General features: G+C 39.9%; 1 protein-coding gene and 1 pseudogene across 1 annotated transcript; both read right to left on the bottom strand.

Annotated features, from left to right (window-relative positions):
• Window positions 1-1,831: 1,831 nt before the first annotated feature.
• On the bottom strand, window positions 1,832-1,951 carry LOC129871801 (5S ribosomal RNA; annotated as a pseudogene).
• Window positions 1,952-8,653: 6,702 nt separating this feature from the next.
• On the bottom strand, window positions 8,654-16,306 carry LOC129871475 (uncharacterized). Its single transcript, XM_055946393.1, has 2 exons — window positions 16,217-16,306; window positions 8,654-13,294 (listed from the first exon to the last, which is right to left on the bottom strand). The coding sequence occupies exon 2, from the start codon at window positions 13,272-13,274 to the stop codon at window positions 12,525-12,527; it is 750 nt and encodes a 249-aa protein (XP_055802368.1). The 5' UTR covers window positions 13,275-13,294; window positions 16,217-16,306; the 3' UTR covers window positions 8,654-12,524.
• Window positions 16,307-19,646: the final 3,340 nt, after the last annotated feature.

Below are 19,646 nucleotides of genomic sequence, written 5' to 3'. Positions count from 1 at the left end.
ACACTAACAAAGGAGGTAACTAACGACGTAGGACATTACGAAGAACGCAGGTAAGTAAAGTAAAGGCACGGAAGATATCCGTTTGGTAAGGTATTGAACTAATATTGAAATGTAAAGTGAAACCTGAAAGGAAAACAGATAAGAAGTGCAACGAATGCAGTTTGAAGTTGGACATATGAGGTAAGTCCAGTATTTTTATATTATTGTGACATTGAAAACCCTGTGTGGCTGTGACATGAATATATATATGTGTTGGCCCTATGAGGCATTATTGGTATTTTCTGCGTGCAGGTTTTGGGATAGTAAGAAGTGTAGAGGAAACTCTGCCGAAATTTTCCCAGAACGGGGAAAAGGAAATGAAAGATATATTTTTGAGATGTTTGAGAAGTTGATACCAAGTACCCCTACTGTGTTCAACTAAAGTTGTAAGAGGTATCCTTCAGGTCGCCGATAAGGGGCATCCTTTTCACTTGAAGAATTTTATTTCGGAGGAACAAAAGCATATTTAAGTAGAAAGTTCAGACCATGGTATTTCCAGTCGTATTTGTACTGTAGGAATCTAAACAGAGGGCTCAGGGTGAATGATAAGATGTCCCGCGAACGAGTTTTACTCTTTTTGAAAAAAAAATACCAAGCCCTCAACTCCTATTGTAAATTAGATGAGTTGTTCGTAACTCGAAGATAAACTCGGAATGAGACCAGGAGGGTCAAGTATTAAAATGAGTACTGTGATGTTTCAGAGATTCTGGGTTCTTTCAACAATGATTGGGAAATGATTTATGACCACCGTTTATAGTTCTCCACCGACTAATTGGGGAAAGAGTTTCTAACAGAAGCACCACAAAGAGATGTCAGGAACTGAATGCGAATACGAATTAAAAGGGGGATATGTAAGTATGAATTGAACAGTGTGATACGAGTATGCAGGGATAAAGTGGAACCACTAGTCAGACGCACATAGTACGCTTTGACTAAGTTAAAGGCCTACATTGAAAACGTAGTAAGAGCATGGGGCTTACGATACAAAAAAAATGACGCGTGTACACAACGTCGCCCCAAAAATAGTGGAACCCTTAAGGGACGAGGATGGCAAACTTAAGGAATAAATGGCGCAACTTCTATTCGCCCCAAAAAGCACAGGATATAGGTTGGGATAAAGCTACTACTCCAAGAAAACCTTATCGTCGGAATATTAGCACTGCCTAATTGGAATTGGAACGACTACAAGTACAAACAAAGGAAATTATGAGTACCCTCTAAAGGGGGGAAGTTAATGAGAAAATGACAAAAGTAAGATGAAGGCAATCGATATGGGAATATATTTAAGATGGACGTCTAAACATCAACAAGATAACTTACCGAACCAAGTTAGAAAGGACCGGAAGCTACCAATAATTAGATGGAATCCAGAATGCTATATAAGGCAGCGTTAAGAAGTTTTTGACGAGACCTTGACTGACATAACACTAGAAGGCAACTGCGGATAAAAACAAAAGAGTGTAACCATGAAAGGATATCAACCAACTTAAGAGACATTACGAAGGATAATGACAGCATGCTAGACCAAAAGCCAAAATGTTGGTTATAGAGTTAGTCGCAAATGATGTTGCGATAGATAAATCACCAAAGAAAAAGGAATAGAAAGCCTCCTATGGTAGAAAATAAGGAGAACATAAAGTGAATAGAGGATAGTGGAGTTAAAGGTCTACGTCGGTACTGGATGCAAGATAACAGATGAAAGGACAGGGCGAAACATAAAGACTCGCGAGATAACGCTGAGGTAAATCTTGGGCTAAATCGAGTGCCCGCACATCGTGGAAAGGATTACAACGAAATGCGACACGAAGACTTCCTAGGGAGGTCACCCATCCCAGTATTACTCTCACCCCAGCACGCTTAACTTCAAAATTCTGATGGAACTTAATGTGTTAGTGCTGGTATGATCACACGAGATGGAAGAATCTGAACTAGCGACGGAGAAACGATATGAGATTATGTACCTGGAGTATTATAAGATACGTTAAGGTAATTCTAATAAGGACTTAAGCAAAACAAGAAGGATTAGCTAATTGCTAACTGACGACACATTCGAATGCCACAGTTCGTCAACATAGTACCTGTTAATAAGAGGCAAACCACCGAAGGGCTATATGGGCCAGTGGGCGAGGGAATTTTCGACACCACTGGGCAACCAACTCTGAGGCCAAGAAAAAGCAAAACCCAAAAGGTAAGGATATCAGTTGATGTAACTTACGGATGACAGGAAGTAATACCCAAGGTCGAAAATTCCGCAGTATGACCTGGGCTACAAGACTCACTTCACACTCCATTGACAGATGGCTCTAGAGGGAATGTTACCTGTGAATTAACGATATTAGTCCTTTCTCCTTCGATCACAGGTTACCTACTCCGCTGAGAAGGTATAAAGTTGTAAGGTAAAAAAGTGGTAGGACCTTACGGAGTCTCCGTAGCTATTGTCCTAGGCAAGGGAGCCCAAGTTATAATTAACTATCGAGAGATGCAAAGATAGGTTAAGTCAAACTATCGAGATGGAATTAATACTACGGGTGAAGTAAGACATGATCCCGAATGGACCAATGATCTACCCCGATATCGAGGGTAGGATAAAGGAGAAAAACACAGGGTAAAATAGGAACACTCGCAAGGTAACACTAGGGTACCTCTTGTACCCTCTCATAATCTTGCAAAGGTAAAGAATGACACGAGACAATGTGTCTAGAGGATTACAAGTGGGGGTAAGGGAAATTGTGAAAGGGTCTAAGTAAAACTGGCAGAACTAGCTGATTACTACAGGATTGCGAGCTTCTATGCCAAAATTCCTTCAGAGTTAGATCATGATAGGAAAAGCACAGAACGACTATGAGATCTACTATATGAGAGGACTTCTGCATTATTCAATAACCAACCCCTAAGGATTGGGAAAAAGAGAAGAGGAACCCAAAAGATAAAGTGCCAGTTGAAGTCTGGGAGAGAGTCGAGAAGAACTATACGAGGTTAAGGAGCCCTAAGTTATCAACGTTATTATGAACCTATCTTATACTCTGTAAGAGTAGGGTGCTATGTGGGTTATTGCGAATAGGTCGATGAATCATCCCATTTGCTCCAATCAAAAGCACCTATGCAGCTGAAATTAGGTGGAATTATAAAATATGAAAAAGGGTAAAGTTCTGTGAGGTTTCCCTAGTTAATATCTCAGATAGAGGGACTTTGATTATGGTTAACGTCTAGAGATCAGTCCAAGAAAAGGTTGGGAGCGCAGACAGGTCTTCATACCATATTCTTCCTCGAGCTATTGAGTAGACTAAGCATACTATTATATGGTTGGCTTAGGAGCATCTGAGATGATCGTCCACCACTTATTAAGATTACCTACCATAATGGCTACCACTCTGGTATCCCAATGGCTCCATACAAGACTGGTAGAGTAAGACGTGTAAGTCCCCTATTGGATGGGTAGATGTTAGAAAGACTAAGCTAAGAAGGCCCCGACATGATTAAGCAAGTTATTGACTAAAAGCCCAAAGTCGGCAGAAAATGATATACAGATAATCGACATCGACATTCAAAGTTTAAACGGATGATTGGATGTTCATAACAGAGTCACCCAGAAAAGGGGACTTAACCCAAAAATATATTAGACTGTATTAGGTTGCGTGTAAGGTGGGCAACACGGCTGATAAGTTGAGCTCACCACCTAATTTGGAAACCATACGCCCAGTCTATCAGATATAGAAGTTTCGCAAAGGTACTAGTGATCCACCCATAGTATGTCTCATAAATAAAGTCCATGAGATAGAAGAGTTATCCTACGAGGAGAAACTTATTGCCATCTTTGATTGGCAAATTGGAACGTTACGAACTGAGGATGTGCCTTCCGTTAAGATATGGTGGAAAAACCAAAACCAAAAAGAGGATGACCGGGGAAATTAAAGAGAACATGAAACACAAGTATTCGCACCTGTAACCGATGTCTACAGGTAACTCCAACTCTTGAGCACTCGTATGTTAATAATATAGATGGAAATGTATGTGCTAGCATAAAGGAAAATAACCCCTCTATAATTTTTATAAAGTCTTAAAGGAAGTTGCATTTAACATTCGGGAACGAATGTTCTAAAGGAGGGAAGGATGTTACACCCCACATATTTGAACTCGGAAGGTTCCTCAAGTTACTTAGAAGCTAGTATGTGAGCTACTTAAGTTACGACCCTATTGAACAACTCTAAGAAGGGAGAATGTGATACCTCATGGTAGGGAAGGTTGGAAATAGGGTCAAGAGAGGTCGAAAGGAGTCGGAGGCCAAGTAACGCATCGTAGGACTTGACTTATCTACGTAAGATACTAATTTGGAAGTCTTACATACATGAGTTACTTGATTACATACCAAGCTTACGTAACAAGGGTCTCATAGGCTCTTAAAGTGAGACGATATTACGAACGAGATTACGAACCCATGAGGGAGGAAAAAAAAATTGGACATGTGGCAGCCTAGGAGGGTGACACATGGCAGCACCTCAAGCAGGCAGGTGACCCACCTGCTTGGGGTCAAGTAGGTGACCCACCTGCTTGGGGGAGGTGGACCCCACTGCCACGTGGCAGCACCCCATTGGCCGCATGTTTGAGGTGGCCCAATAAGGGCCTGACATATGTCACCCTTAGGGGATGACACGTGTCACCTCATATACATATGTGTATATGACTCTTCATGGATTCATTTATCCAAAAGCAGTAGCAACATAGGGAGAAAACGTGAAAGAGAAAGGCAGCCATAGCTTGGAAGCTTAAAGGTGAGTTTTCTAATTTTTTCTCCGTGAATTAATTATATGTGACGTTCCTAAAATACGTGGAGGTGTATATATGTATATTACGATGCTTACAGAACCATATTTTCAGTTCTACACTTGAAAAACTAAAAGAAGCTCAAAGAAGAAAACCTAGAGGATCAAAGGGAGAAGGCTACGGGTTGGGCCCTTTTGGGGTGAGATTCCGGGTTTCGTTCCGTGAATTAATTATTTGAAGTGTCCCTCAGCTGTATAATGATGTTTAATAACATAAAATTTTAATTTGGGGCAGCGAGGAAGTCGCACAAACAGCCCGCTCAAGTTCAGCGCGTTTGAAAAAGTTCCGAGTTGCGATTTGGCTAGTTTTGGCCAATTTCGGGTAAGGTAAGACTTCTCCTTTAAATTTGGAATTTGTGGTGTTATTATAGGGTGTATTACACACCTTTTGGGCTGCTGGAAGTTGTGGAAAAGTCGTAAAAAATTCGACGTTCGGAATAAACTAAATTGAAGTCGCTATAGTTGAATTGTTGCCGAAATAGAGTGTTGTTCTTGTGAGGTGCTGCTGCAGGGGTGTGTCTTGTGGTTGCAGGGTCTAAAATTTTTCTAAATGAGGTGGGGGATCTGCTGGTTTCAGACACACGACCCCCCGCTTCGTACAGTTAAAGGTTTGACAAAAATGGAAACTAGAAATCCTATTTTGATATCGTAATTTTGAATAAGTCGTTTGGAATTTATGTTGTTTATGGTTGGTATGAATTGCTGCAGGTTGTTGTTGTTGGTTGGCTGTAGGTCTTAGGGACCTAATTGTAAATTTGGATAGGGCATATTATAGGGGAGGTGCTGCCCAATATTCGTCGACGCCTTAGCAAATAACAGAACTAGTCGGGAAAACGACTAAGGAAATAGATTCCATTAATACTAAGATGTAACGTAAGGTGCTGGAAAGTTAAGAGGGGTTGATATTCATATTACTTTCATGTTGAATAGGTTCAAAGGACGACGAGGCGAACAGGATGAGGAATAACTCAGACAAGGTATGTAAAGCTTTCTCTTGGCATGTTTTGGTATAAGTTCGTACAACTATCTTTCTTTCCTTTTCGCAATGTTTAGCCTTAAGTGAATTGTATATGAAGTGCGGGGATAATTTTATTCCCAGAATTCTGAGTACGCCTCATAACCCCTATCCACTGTTCAGTATTAGAGTTCCTGTGAAGATTAAGTATTGCCTAGTAGGGCTTCTATGTGTCAGAATGTAATGTATGGGAAGCTATTTCTCATTTTCATTGAGATGTATTTGATACGAAAATGAGGTTACAATGCCATAGTGTTTCACCGATCCCCGTGAAGGGTCGGGTACGAAATATGTATATGAAGATCACCTGAAGGAAAGTACAGACTAGATAGAGCTTATTCTCTTTCTTCTTTTGGGGCATGTCCTTGTCTTAGTTGTAAGTTGAATCTGATCTGAACTCCGAGGTAACTCCATTCTTAAACATCTCTTAATTACGTTTGAATATCGAACTCTGATAGTAGTTGAACTATTTCCCTGGAAACTTTTATATGTTAAAGAGGTAACAAATGTACAGGCTCCAAGTCTTATAGACTATATGTTAACAAATGTTTCTAGTTCCATAAGCGATTTGGCTTCACTTTAGTACATGTCTAGGAGCCCCGAGATTATAATTGATATTGCCCATAATGGCATTTAGAAGTCACTCGAGATGACTACACTACTACTCGAGTCCTCCGACAAAATTTTAAATCTTCTTATTCGGTCAAGTCTCTAATAATGATTTAAATTGCATATAGTTACTCACTACTCTACTCGTGTATATTGTTTTATTTACAGTTCAATGTGACCACAGCTGATAGATATGTGTACGGGGGGTCCAGGTCGGACCCCAGTCGCGACCTACGGGGTTGGGTCGTGACAGTTGATTACCACGATTCATTATTTGGCCTCCAACTCCTTCCAAATCCCTCTAGACATATTTCCAACCATCGCTACTCACATAGAACTTCATAGATAACATGGATTACATGGCAATCTTTTAGAAGAAAAAACATGTTCCAATGTACAAAAGTGTGGGGTATAACATCCTTCCCCCTTTTAGAACATTCGTCCTCGAATGTTAACTAGTCTCATAAGGTCTTAAAAGGATTTTGGGAAATCTCGGTAATAGTTGGCATATATAAGTCTCTTATTAACCAATACAAACGATTTAGGAGGTTAGATTACCTATAGACATGGGGAACAAGTGTGGATATTTATTCTTCATATCTTTCTCGGCTTCCCAGGTCATCTCTTCTCTATTCTTATTTCTCCACAATACTTTGACGGAGGCCACATCCTTGGTACATAACCTTCTGACTTGGCGATTAAGTATGGATATAGGGTGTTCCTGATACGAGAGTTCCTCTATCACCTGGACATCATCCACAGGGAATACTCTAGAAGGATTACAAATACACTTGTGAAGCATCGACAAATGAAAGACTGGTTGTACTGCTTCCAGATTCGGTGGTAAGTCCAACTTATAGGCAACTTTGCCTATTCTACAGATGATTTGATAAGGACCAATGTATCTTGGGCTAAGCTTCCCTTTCTGGCCAAACCTTATTACCCCCTTTATGGGTGACACCTTTAAGAATACCCAATCATCAACCTGAAAGTCTAAAGGTCAACGTCGATTATCTGTATATAATTTTTGTAGACTCTGGGGTGCCAATAACCTTTCCTGAATCAGCTTGACTTTATCCACAGTTTGCTGAACCAGGTCTGGGCCTATTAGATCTGTTTCACCAATATCAAACCAACCAATATGTGACCTACACTTCCTTTCATACAAACCCTCGTACGGCGCCATTTGGATGCTAGAATGATAGCTATTATTAAACTTCTTAACTCACTAATAGACTAGTCAAGAAAGGCGAATGAGGAAATGATTCTTATGGATGATTGGTTGTGGATTTAGAAGCTGGAAAGTCAAAGGTTATTAATATTAGTACTATTTTTGTGTTAAATAGGTTCAGAGGGCGATGAAGAAAGCGTGGTTATAATTAATCTATAAGAGGTATGTAAAGCTATCCTTCTTTTCTCTTGTCATGTCTTAGCCATAAGTGGTTTGTATATGAAATGTGGGGATAATTCCATTCATAAAGCTTCGAGTATGATTCATGACTCTTACCCATTTATTGATGTTAGAACTCCTACAATAATTATGTTATTGCCTCTCAAGTCTTCTATAAGATAGAAAGTAGTAAATATGTAAAGCCTATTCCTTCTTTTCTTTTGGGCATGTCTCAGAGATAAGTGATATATGATACGAGCTCCGGGGTAGTTCCATTCCTAAGTTTTGAATATGATTCATGTCTCTTATTCACTCTTTGATGATAAAACTCTTAAAGTAGTTGAGTTACTACCCTCGAGCCTTCTATATGTTGAATAGTAATTGGAAGTATAAGCTCCTATTTATAAGGACTCTATGATGACAAAGGTCTCTGATTTCATAAGCCGTTTGGCGTTATACTGATAAATGTTTATGATACCTGAGACTCTATTTGATATGACCCCTAATGACATTTAGAGGGCACTGGGGATGATCACTATTCTGATCCTCACACGATGATTTATTTCACTTCTTCTATTGAATCTCAGATGATGATTTAAATTGCATATGGCTACGCACTACTCTACTCGTGTATACTGTAACACATCTTTCACCGAGTCCCAGGATGAGTATGTATTTGTGCACAGTTTTATGGTATTGTCCACCGAGTCCCTCACTAAAGGGCCGGGTATGCTATATGATGACATGATAATGCAATGATATAGTTAATTCATCGAGTCCCGCACTAGAGGGACGGATACGGTATATGTAAATATGGATCGAGCCGTACGTTCCTCGATATTATTATATGATATATGGATTGAGTCGTACATTTCTTAAAATTATTATATGTATATATGAATTGGGCCGTACGTTCTTTGTCACTAACAGATATGATACGGGTATATGACAAATTCACCGAGTCCATAATGGGTCGGATATGATATATGATATATAATATGATCATTCATGATTTGATTTCATAAGGCACATGTACAGTGATTTCTTGAGTATCATACTTGTCTCCTGAATCTCTATGTTAGATATGATCTCATTTATGATATGTTATGCTTTATATACTCGGTACATATGTCCTACTGACCCCCTTTCTTCGGGGGGCTGCATTTCATGCATGCAGGTACATATACTCATTTCGGAGATCCGCCAGCATAGGACTCTCCACTCAACTATTTTGGAGTGCTCCATTATGCCGGAGCCCAGATTTTTGGTACTCAGCTTTGATGTATATATTTGTTTGTACAGGGGTACGGTGGGCCCCTATCCCTCCATATGATACCATTGATACTTTTAGAGGTCTGTAGACATATGTGTGTGGGTTTTATGTAAGTTTTGTTCAGTTGTGTCTATACGATGTATTGTAAATGTTAATATATAATAGCAGCCTTGTTGGCTTGCGTGTTCTTCATTAGTGGTGACTCTTCAAGAGACAAATGAAAACCCTATATGTATATGAAAACGTTATGACCCATTGGGGTTCTTATATATGGTATCATATTGTTCATAGTTCGATTTGACTATTGTTGATAGGAAACTCCTTTCAAACCCCTCTAGACCTATTTCCAACCATCGCTACTCACATAGAACTTCATAGATAACATGGATCATATGGCAATCTTTTAGAAGAAAAAAAACATGTTCTAATATACAAAAGTGTGGGGTATAACATCCTTCCCCCCTTTAGAATATTCGTCCTCGAATGTTAACTAGTCTCATAAGTCTTAAAAGGGTTTTGGGAAATCTCTGTAATAGTTTCCATATATAAGTCTCTTATTACCCAATACAAATGATTTAGGAGGTTAGATTACCTGTAGACATTGGGAACAAGTATGGATATTTATTCTTCATCTCTTCCTCGGCTTCCCAGGTTATCTCTTCTCTATTCTTATTTCACCATAATACTTTGACGGAGGCCACATCCTTGGTGCGCAACCTTCTGACTTGGCAATCAAGTATGGCTATAGGGTGTTCCTCATACGAGAGTTCCTCTATCACCTGGACATCATCCATGGGGAATACTCTAGAAGGATTACCAATACACTTGCGAAGCATTGATACATGAAAGACTGTGTGTACTGCTTTCAGATCCAATGGTAAGTCCACCTCATAGGACACTTTGCCTATTCTACAGATGATTTGATAAGGACCAATGTATCTTGGGCTAAGCTTCCTTTTCTTGCCGAACATCATTACCTCCTTCATGGGTGACACCATCAAAAACACCCAATCGTCAACCTGAAACTCTAAAGGTCGTCGTCGATTATGTGTATATGATTTCTGTAGACTCTGGGCTGCCAATAACCTTTCTTGAATTAGCTTGACTTTATCCATAATTTACTGAACCAGGTCTAGGCCTATTAGTTTTGTTTCACCAATATCAAACCAACCAATAGGTGACCTACACTTTCTTCTATATAAAGCCTCATAGGCGCCATTTGGATGCTAGAATGATATCTATTATTATAGGCAAACTCAATAAGTGGCAAATGATCATCCCAGCTGCCTCTGAAGTTAATTATACAGGCCCGCAACATATCTTCTAGCATTTGATTAGTATGCTCGGCCTGTCCGTCAGTCTGAGGGTGAAATATTGTACTAAGATTCACCTGTGTTCCCAATCCTTTCTATAATGATCTCCAGAAGTTAGCTGTAAATTGAGCTCCTCTGTCTGATATAATAGACTTGGGAACCTTGTGAAATCTTACTATTTCCTTGACGTACAATTTTGCATAGTCCTCAGCTGAATATGTAGTCCTAACTGGAAGGAAATAGGCTGATTTTGTCAGCCTATTTACATAAACCCATATGGAATCATACTTCCATAGAGTGAGAGGTAAGCCTGTAATAAAATCCATATTAATCACTTCTTATTTCCAAGTCGGGATTTCCTTTTCTTGTAACTGTCTGCCAAGCTTTTGATGCTCACTCTTAACCTGTTGATAATTCGGGCACTAGGCTACGAACTCTGCTATGTCCTTCTTCATGCCATCCCACAATATAAACATCTGAGGTCATAATACATCTTGGTTGACCCTGGATGAACAGAATAACGGGCATAGTGTGCCTCTCCCATCACCTGCTGTCGTAGCCCAACAATCTTAGGTACACAGATTCTGCCTCTATATCTTAGCACTTCGCCAGACGTGATCTCGAATGGGGTCTTTTCCTTTTGAAGAGATGAGTCCCTATACTATACCAGAATAGGGTCCTTATACTGGCATTTCTTTACTTCTTCTATGATAGAGGATTTAGCAATTCCTCGAATAGAAACTCTACCATTATCCAAATCAACTAAACTGACTCCAAGGCTAGCTAACTGGCAAATCTTGTGGACTATCTCTATTCATCCTGGTTATACATCTGCCAAGCTACCCATTGATTTACGGATGAGTGCATCTGCTACTACATTTGCTTTCCCTGGGTGGTATAGGATGTCAACATCATAATCCTTCAGCAACTCTAGCCACCTTTTCTGCCGTAAATTCTGCTCTTTCTGCTTAAAGATGTATTGGAGGCTTTTGTGATCCATATAGATATCAACATGTACGCCATATAGATAGTGCCTCCATATTTTGAAAGCATAAATTACTGCTTCTAACTCCAGATCATGAGTTGGATAATTCCTTTCGTGCTTCCTGAGCTGTAGGGAGGCATATGCTATGACTCTACCATGTTGCATCAGTACACAACCTAGACCAACACTGGAAACATTACAATAAATAACATAGAAATCTGGTCCTTCAAGAAGAGTTAAAACTGGGGTCGTAGTCAACTTATCTTTCAGCAACTGAAAGCTTTGTTCACAAGCATCAGTCCACTGGAACTTAGCCCCCTCTTGAGTTAGCCTTGTCAAAGATGGGGAAATCAAAGCAAAGTTCTTTACAAACCTTCTGTAATACCCTGCTAGCCCTAGAAAACTACGTACCTTCATAGGTGTTGTAGGTCTTAGCCAAGCCCATACGATCTCAATCTTCTGTGTATGTACTCGAATGTCATCCATTCCAATAACATGCCCCAAGAATGCTATTGAAGTCAACCAGAATTCACATTTAGGGAACTTAGAATACAACTTCTGGTGTTGGAGCTTCCCAAGTACCATTCGCAAATGATCCATGTGTTCCTCTTCCGATCGTAAATAGACCAGAATATCATCAATAAATACAATCACGAACAAGTCTAGAAATGGTTTGAACACTTGGTTTATTAGATCCATAAACATCAGTAGAGAATTAGTCAGCCCAAAAGACATTACTTTAAACTCATAATGCCCGTATCGGGTTCTGAACGCAGTCTTTGGGATATCAGCTTCTTTTACCCGTACCTGATGATAGCTTGACCGCAGGACTATCTTCGAAAAACACTTAGTACTCTGCAACTGGTCAAACAGTTCATCAATCCTAGGGAGGGGATATCTATTCTTTATTGTTACTTTATTCAGCTGCCTATAATCAATACACATTCGCAGCGACCCATCTTTCTTTCTCACAAATAATACCGGTACTCCCCAAGGTGATGTACTGGGCCTAATGAAGCAATTTTCTAACAAGTCTTTTAGCTATTCCTTTAATTCCTTCAGTTCCGCAGATGCCATATTTTAAGGAGGGATAGATATGGGCTGAGTATCTAGTAACACATCTACAGTGAACTCTATCTCCCATTCAGGAGGAAGACCTGGGAGTTCATCTGCGAATACATCTGGATATTCATTAACTACTGGCACTGACTGAAAAGTCAGTACCTCTATTTCCAAGTAATGTACACGAACTAGATAATAAATATACCCTTTTCTAACCATCTTCCTTGCCTTGAGGTATGAGATAAATTTGCCCCTCGACAATGTCGTATTCCCCAACCATTCGATAATTGGCTCATTTGGGAGCTGCAACCGAACTACTTTGTTTCTACAATCAATGTTAGCATAACAAGAAGATAACCAGTCCATACCTATAATAACGTCGAACACCGTCATATCTAATTCCAGCAAATCAGCCAAGGTATAACAACCACATATACTCACTGAGCAATTTTTGTATCCTTGCTTTACTCTAATAGAGTCTCCTACCGATGTAGCTATCTCAAACGGGTCTATTGATTCGGGTTTTATTCCCACTCTACCATCAACAAAGGGAGATACATATGATAAAGTGGAGCCTAGATCTATCAATGCATATATATCTCGAGAGAAGATTGATAATATACCTGTAACCACATTTGGTGACGCCTGTTGATCCCATCGGCTAGCTAAGGCATAGATGTGATTTGAAGGACCGCTAACACTGGAAGTTCCACCACGGCCTCTACCATGGCCTGCTGATATATGAATACCCTGCCCCATAGGGTGCATAGCCACCAAAGAAGATGAACCTGCAATTGACCCAATAGGCTGAGCCGCACCATTTGGATTCCCCCTAAGTGGACACTCTAGCATGATATGGCATTGACGGCCGCAAGTAAAACAAGCACTTGTAACACACAACATTCCCCAAAATGAGTCCCACCACAACAGGGGCACTAAGGCAAAGGTGATCTTGACTGTCGTGAACCCCGATTCATTTGTGAACTTGAAATCTTGGAGCTCTGACCGGCTCCTGAATACCCTGTGCTATCGAATCTCCTACCTATGAATTGTGGGGGTACACTCTGAGTTGGATGGGAAGGATGCCTACTATACCGATGAGGCTGCCCACTTTGAAACTCCCCCCAAATAACCAACCGACCTAGCTCTCTTATGCTGGCCATTATCATAATATCTATCGGGCCGACGCCCTTTGTGCCGATCCTCTACCCCTTAAGCGTATGCCTATACCCGAGCAATATCCATACCTGGCTAAGAAGCCATGACCATATAACTATCAACCAAATAATGATCCAACCCCATCACATAACGTTGCACTCTATCAGCCATATCAGCTACAATAGTGGGTGCATGCCTCGCCAATGAGTCAGACTCAAGGCTATAATGTCTAACGCTCCTGCTATTCTACCTCAACTGTAAAAATCTATCAACTCTGGCTCATCTCATTTTCATAGGTAGAAAATGGCCAAGGCTTCTACAATTTCATTCTATGCTGCTAGAGGAGCACCCTCGCCCTTCGATAATTCCCAAGACTCATACCAATTAACAGCTACATCACGTAGCCGATATGAAGCCAATTCAATAGACTCAGTCTCCGAGGCCCTAATTATTCTCAATATACGCCGCATCTATCAAATAAACTCCTATGGGTCCTCTGCAGGTCTTGACCTATAAAACTCAGGGGGTTACAAGTCAGGAAGTCACGAACCCTCAAACTCTCATGTCTATTTGCATCATCCCCTCCTAGCCCATGCCTTTGAGCCTGCCCTGCCATTAATCCAGTCAGCAACTGAACCGCATCTCTCATAGCCCTATCCTCTGGCCCTGGCAGCAGCATCCAACAACAACTCCTTTCAACAACAATCCAAGCAACCTCCAATACACAAGGAACACCTACAAGTTCTTGTTTGTATTTTTATTTATCTATTAGTACAGGTACATTAAGGAGCTACAACAATTGGTTATGGACTTCCAGCATGTTTACACACAACAACAAGCTCTTCAACAACTAAAAACCTGTAACAATCTCCAGAATTGTAAAATCAAGTCTTGCAAAAACTCAACCAACAGTTTCAAAAAGCTATAAAAGATGCAGGTTGCTGGAGCTAAGGTGGATTGGAAAGGATACATCTGCATTTGCAAAGCTGCAACACCAACTCCAACCAACAAAGTACTGAGCTGCAACAAACTCCACTCCTGCAGCTACTCCAAAGATGTTGCAGTTGGGCTCCCTTGGATGCAAGCTGCAACTTACAACAACAACATCCAACAACAACTCCTGAAATGCTTAGCTACATTGGGACAGAACTAAAGCTGCATTTTGGCCATCCTTTGGACATTAACATCTTCAGCTTTCACTCTTCAACAAGAGGAGCATTCACAACTCCTAGACTGAGTATTTGCAAAGCTGCAGGGACTTAATTCCTCCACTTCTTGGACAATCTTGGTATGACAAGATTAATAAGAACAAAGATGAAAATAATTTTCTTGATCCATGCAAAATAGAAGGTTCGTATACTTGCTTTTCTTCATACTAGCTATGTTGATATGTAGCTTATTTGAATAAGACTAGTATAGGCTACTTTATTGTATTCTCATGGAAGGGGAGAGTCTCCCTCATTTACGTTTTTTTCTTAGTCATAGTGTACCGAGAGGAGTCCTCTCATTGGTTTATCTTTTTCTAGTTAGTAGATAGCACCTTTTTGTATCGGAGATAAGTTAGCCGACCTTAGTAGGTTAGTCGACTTGCGAACCAACTTAGGTTTGAGGTAAGGTTTTATGTCCCCCTCCTTGTATCTTTCACTTTATGTATAATAAGGCTTGGGGTGCTGCTTAACCCTGGCTGTGCACGAGAGGTGGGAGCCTTGTGTAGGGTCTGTTCCCGCAAAAAAAAAATCCTCTGGCCCTGGCTGTGGGGCTCGAGGATTCGGTACTAAAGTCTCAGGATCTATAGCTGTTGTTTCTCTAAGATCCTCTGGAGGTGGTGGCATAGTAGAGCTCGCCGACTGGAGCACAATCCCCGGTATAAACTGGGCACGAGCCCTAGTAACTCCCAGGGTCTGACTAGTTTCTCCCGCTACTGACTTGCCTTTCTAGGCAGTTGTTACTTTCCTCGAAGGCATCACTGTAATGGTATGTTAGTGAAAGATCATCCTAATAGCATAACTCTATCGCACGATGTAAGGCAAGAAACAAGGACAATAACCTAAATGTCTTGTAGCCTCATATTTATAGATGTGGTGCACAACACATCGATAAATAAGACTCTACTAGACATGGTCTGTAGACACTCCAAGGATGAACTCCTCTGATACTACTTCTTTCACGACCCAACCCCATAGACTATGACTGAGGTCCGAGTTGGATCCCCGTATACATACCTATTAGCTGTATTCAAATTGAACTATGAACAATGTGATAACATATATAAGAACCCCAATGGGTCATAACATTTTCATATACATATAACCCTTTCATTTATCTCCTGAGGAGTTACCACTAATCATATCATGAAAGGACACGCAAGATGACAAGGCTTCCATTGCATATTAATATTCACAAAACATCGTATAGACACAGCTGAACAAAACTTACATACAACCCACACACATATGTCTACAGACCTCTAAGAGTATAAACGATATCATATGGTGGAATAGGGCCCCCACCGTATCCCTGTATAAACAAATATATACATTAAAGTTGAGTACCAAAAATCTGGGCTTCGGCACAATGGAGCACTCCAAAATAGCTGAGTGAAGAGTCGTAAGCTGGCGGATCTCCGAAATGAGTATCTGTACCTGTGGGCATAAAACGCAGCCCCCCCGAAGAAAAGAGGTCAGTACGACATATGTACTGAGTATATAAAGCATAATATATCATAAATGAGATCATATCTAACGTAGAGATTCAGGAGACAAGTATGATACTCAAAAAATCACTGTACATGTGCCTTATGAAATCAAATCATGCATGATCATATCATATATCATATCCGGCCCATTATGGACTCGGTGAATTTGTCATATACCCGTATCATATTTGTTAGTGCCGAAAAACGTATGGCTCAATTCATATATATAATAATGCCAAGGAACGTACGACCCGATCCATATATCATATAATAATGCCGAGGAATGTATGGCCCGATCCATATTTACATATACCGTACCCGTCCCTCTAGTGCGGGACTCGTGAATTAACCATATCATTGCATCATCATGTCATCATATAGCATACCCGGCCCTTTAGTGAGGGACTCGGTGGACAATGCCATGAAACTGTGCATAAATACATACCGTGCTCGGTACTCGGTGAAAGATATGTTACAGTATACATTAGTAGAGTAGTGTGTAACCATATGCAATTTAAATCATCATCTGAGACTCAATAGAAGAAGTGGAATAAACCACCTTGTGAGGATCAGAATAGTGATCATCCCAGTGCCCTCTAAATGTCATTAGGGGCCATATCAAATGGAGTCTCAGGTATCATAAACATTTATCAGTATAACGCCAAACGGCTTATGAAATCAGAGACCTTTGTCATCATAGAGTCCTTATAAATAGGAGCTTATACTTCCAATTACTATTCAACATATAGAAGGCTCGAGGGTAGTAACTCAACTACTTTAAGAGTTTTATCATCAAAGAGTGAATAAGAGACATGAATCATATTCAAAACTTAGGAATGGAACTACCCCAAAGCTCGTATCCTATATCACTTATCTCTGAGACATGCCCAAAAGAAAAGAAGGAATAAGCTTTACATACTTACTACTTTCTATCATATAAAAGACTTGAGAGGCAATAACTTAATTATTGTAGGAGTTCTAACATCAAGAAATGGGTAAGAGGCATGAATCATACTCAGAGGTTTATGAATGGAATTATCCCCACATTTCATATACAAACCACTTATGACTAAGACATGCCAAGAGAAAAGAAGGATAGCTTTACATACCTCTTATGGATTAATCATAACCACGCTTGCTTCGTCGCTCTCTAAACCTATGTAACACGAATGTAATACTAATATTAATAACCTTTGAATTTCCAGCTTCTAAATCCACAACCAATCATCCATAGGAATCATTTCCTCATTCGCCTTTCTCAACTAATCTATTAGTTAGTTAAGAAGTTAATGGAAATCGGGCAGCATCTCCCCTATAACTCGCCCTATCCGAACTTTCAATTATCTTTTGATTAACACAGCCATACCAACAACAACAGGCACCATTCATATACAATAAAACTACTCCAACGTTATTCAAAACGAGTTCCAAATAGTCCACTCAAAACCACGATGTCAAAATATGATTTTCGATCTTTATTTCATAAAACTACAACCACATGGAAAGGGAAATGATGTGGATGCAACCATCAGCACCCATACCCATTTTAAACCAATTTTACATCCCTTTAACACATACAAACTACCTTCAAATACAACACCATGATAGTAACGACACTACTCAACTTTAATCCAACTAGAACGACTTCAATTCCGTTTGTTTACAACGTCAATCATAATTATGCAATTTTCTTACTTCCAACTTCATTTAACACAAGTAATATTTCCATTAAAACATCATTAACTATAATTCAAAAGGAAGAACCTTACCTTGCTGAAAATCGACCTCGAGAGCTCCTTAACGTGGCTGAAAATTAGTGGACTACTCGTTGCACTTTCTTGCTGCCCCAACAAGTAATTTATGTTGTTAAACACCTTCACGTGATCGAAGAGTACCTTAGATAATTAATTTATGGACCAAAAGTCAAGGGCTTACCTTGTTCCTTGCAAATCCGTAGCTACTCTCTCTTGCTCTCTAAGATTTTCTCTCAAGTTTTAAGTATAAGTTGATGAAGAAATGAAAGACTAGTCATCAAATTTTTTATATATATACCTTCTCTTAGAAGGTGACATGTGTCCATCCCCTAGGATGCCACCTCACTTCATGCACCCACCCCCTGGCTGCCACGTGGCTGGGTGGGGTCCACCCAAGTAGGTGCATCACCTACTTGGTCCAAGTAGGTGCATCTCCTCTTTATTCCTCTTCCGTGGTTTTATAATCTCGTCTCACTTTAAGAACCTATGTAATCCTTGCTACTCAAGTTTGACATGTACTCAAGTAGCTTAATTATGTAAGATATCCAAGTCGGTAGATTATACAAGTAGGTTGATTACCACGACTCATTATTTGGCCTCCAACTCCTTTCAAATCCCTCTAAACCTATTTCCAACCATCGCTACTCATATAGAACTTCATAGATAACATGGATCACATGAAAATCTTTTAGAAGAAAAAAACATGTTTCAATGTACAAAAGTGCGGGATATAACATCACTGATACCCTTTGGAAAAACCAACTTTTGGTCGCTAAAGCGACTGCTATAAAAGCCTACTTTAGGCCGCGAAAGCCATGACACCAGAAACCAGAAAAAAGGTCAAGTGTCCCAAACCTTCGAACAAGCTCTTGAAAATCATTCGGTGTGCAAAACAAAAGTGCAAACCACTTGTAAATGATATTTCAGACTCAATGGCACTGTCAAAATTTCCATCCAAGGTCATGTCGAAGAAAAGTGGGTTCCATACCTAAGAGCCATTTTAAGACAAAATCAACAAAGGGGCTCAAAATGAGATCGAAAGCCTCGAGACCCAGATAAAAGGTTGTTCTGGAATAAAGTCAACATTTTAGAGCTAACCACATTGATAGAATTTTGATCTGAGCGCATTTATCAAAGAATGTTGACTAAAGTCAAACCTAGCATAAAGCTTAAATTCTAAAACACCTAATGCCTCAAACCCATATCGAAAGCCTCAAAACTCGAGCCATTCATGATACTAGCCTTTAATGACCATTTTATAGCTGATAGAACCGTCCTAATTTCATTTTGAGGCACTTTTCCTTGAGTCTTGACTAAAGTCAATCGTTCAAACTCCAAGAGCTTCAAAAATATAAAAACTAGAATAAAAACCAAATGAATGACCGCGATCGAACTATTAGTGCCAGCAAGTAATAAATGAGTTGGAATCACTATAGGAAAGCTTTAAATACTGAAAAGATTAGAAAATGGAGGAAATGACCTGGAGGAACATTTCAAACTCGATTATTTCTTTCTTCAGGCCAAGCCAACAGT

The sequence above is a fragment of the Solanum dulcamara genome, chromosome 10, assembly GCF_947179165.1.
Source record: "Solanum dulcamara chromosome 10, daSolDulc1.2, whole genome shotgun sequence".
NCBI lineage: Eukaryota > Viridiplantae > Streptophyta > Magnoliopsida > Solanales > Solanaceae > Solanum > Solanum dulcamara.
Note: the sequence above shows the minus strand (reverse complement) of the source record. Positions and strands in the feature narration are given on the sequence as shown.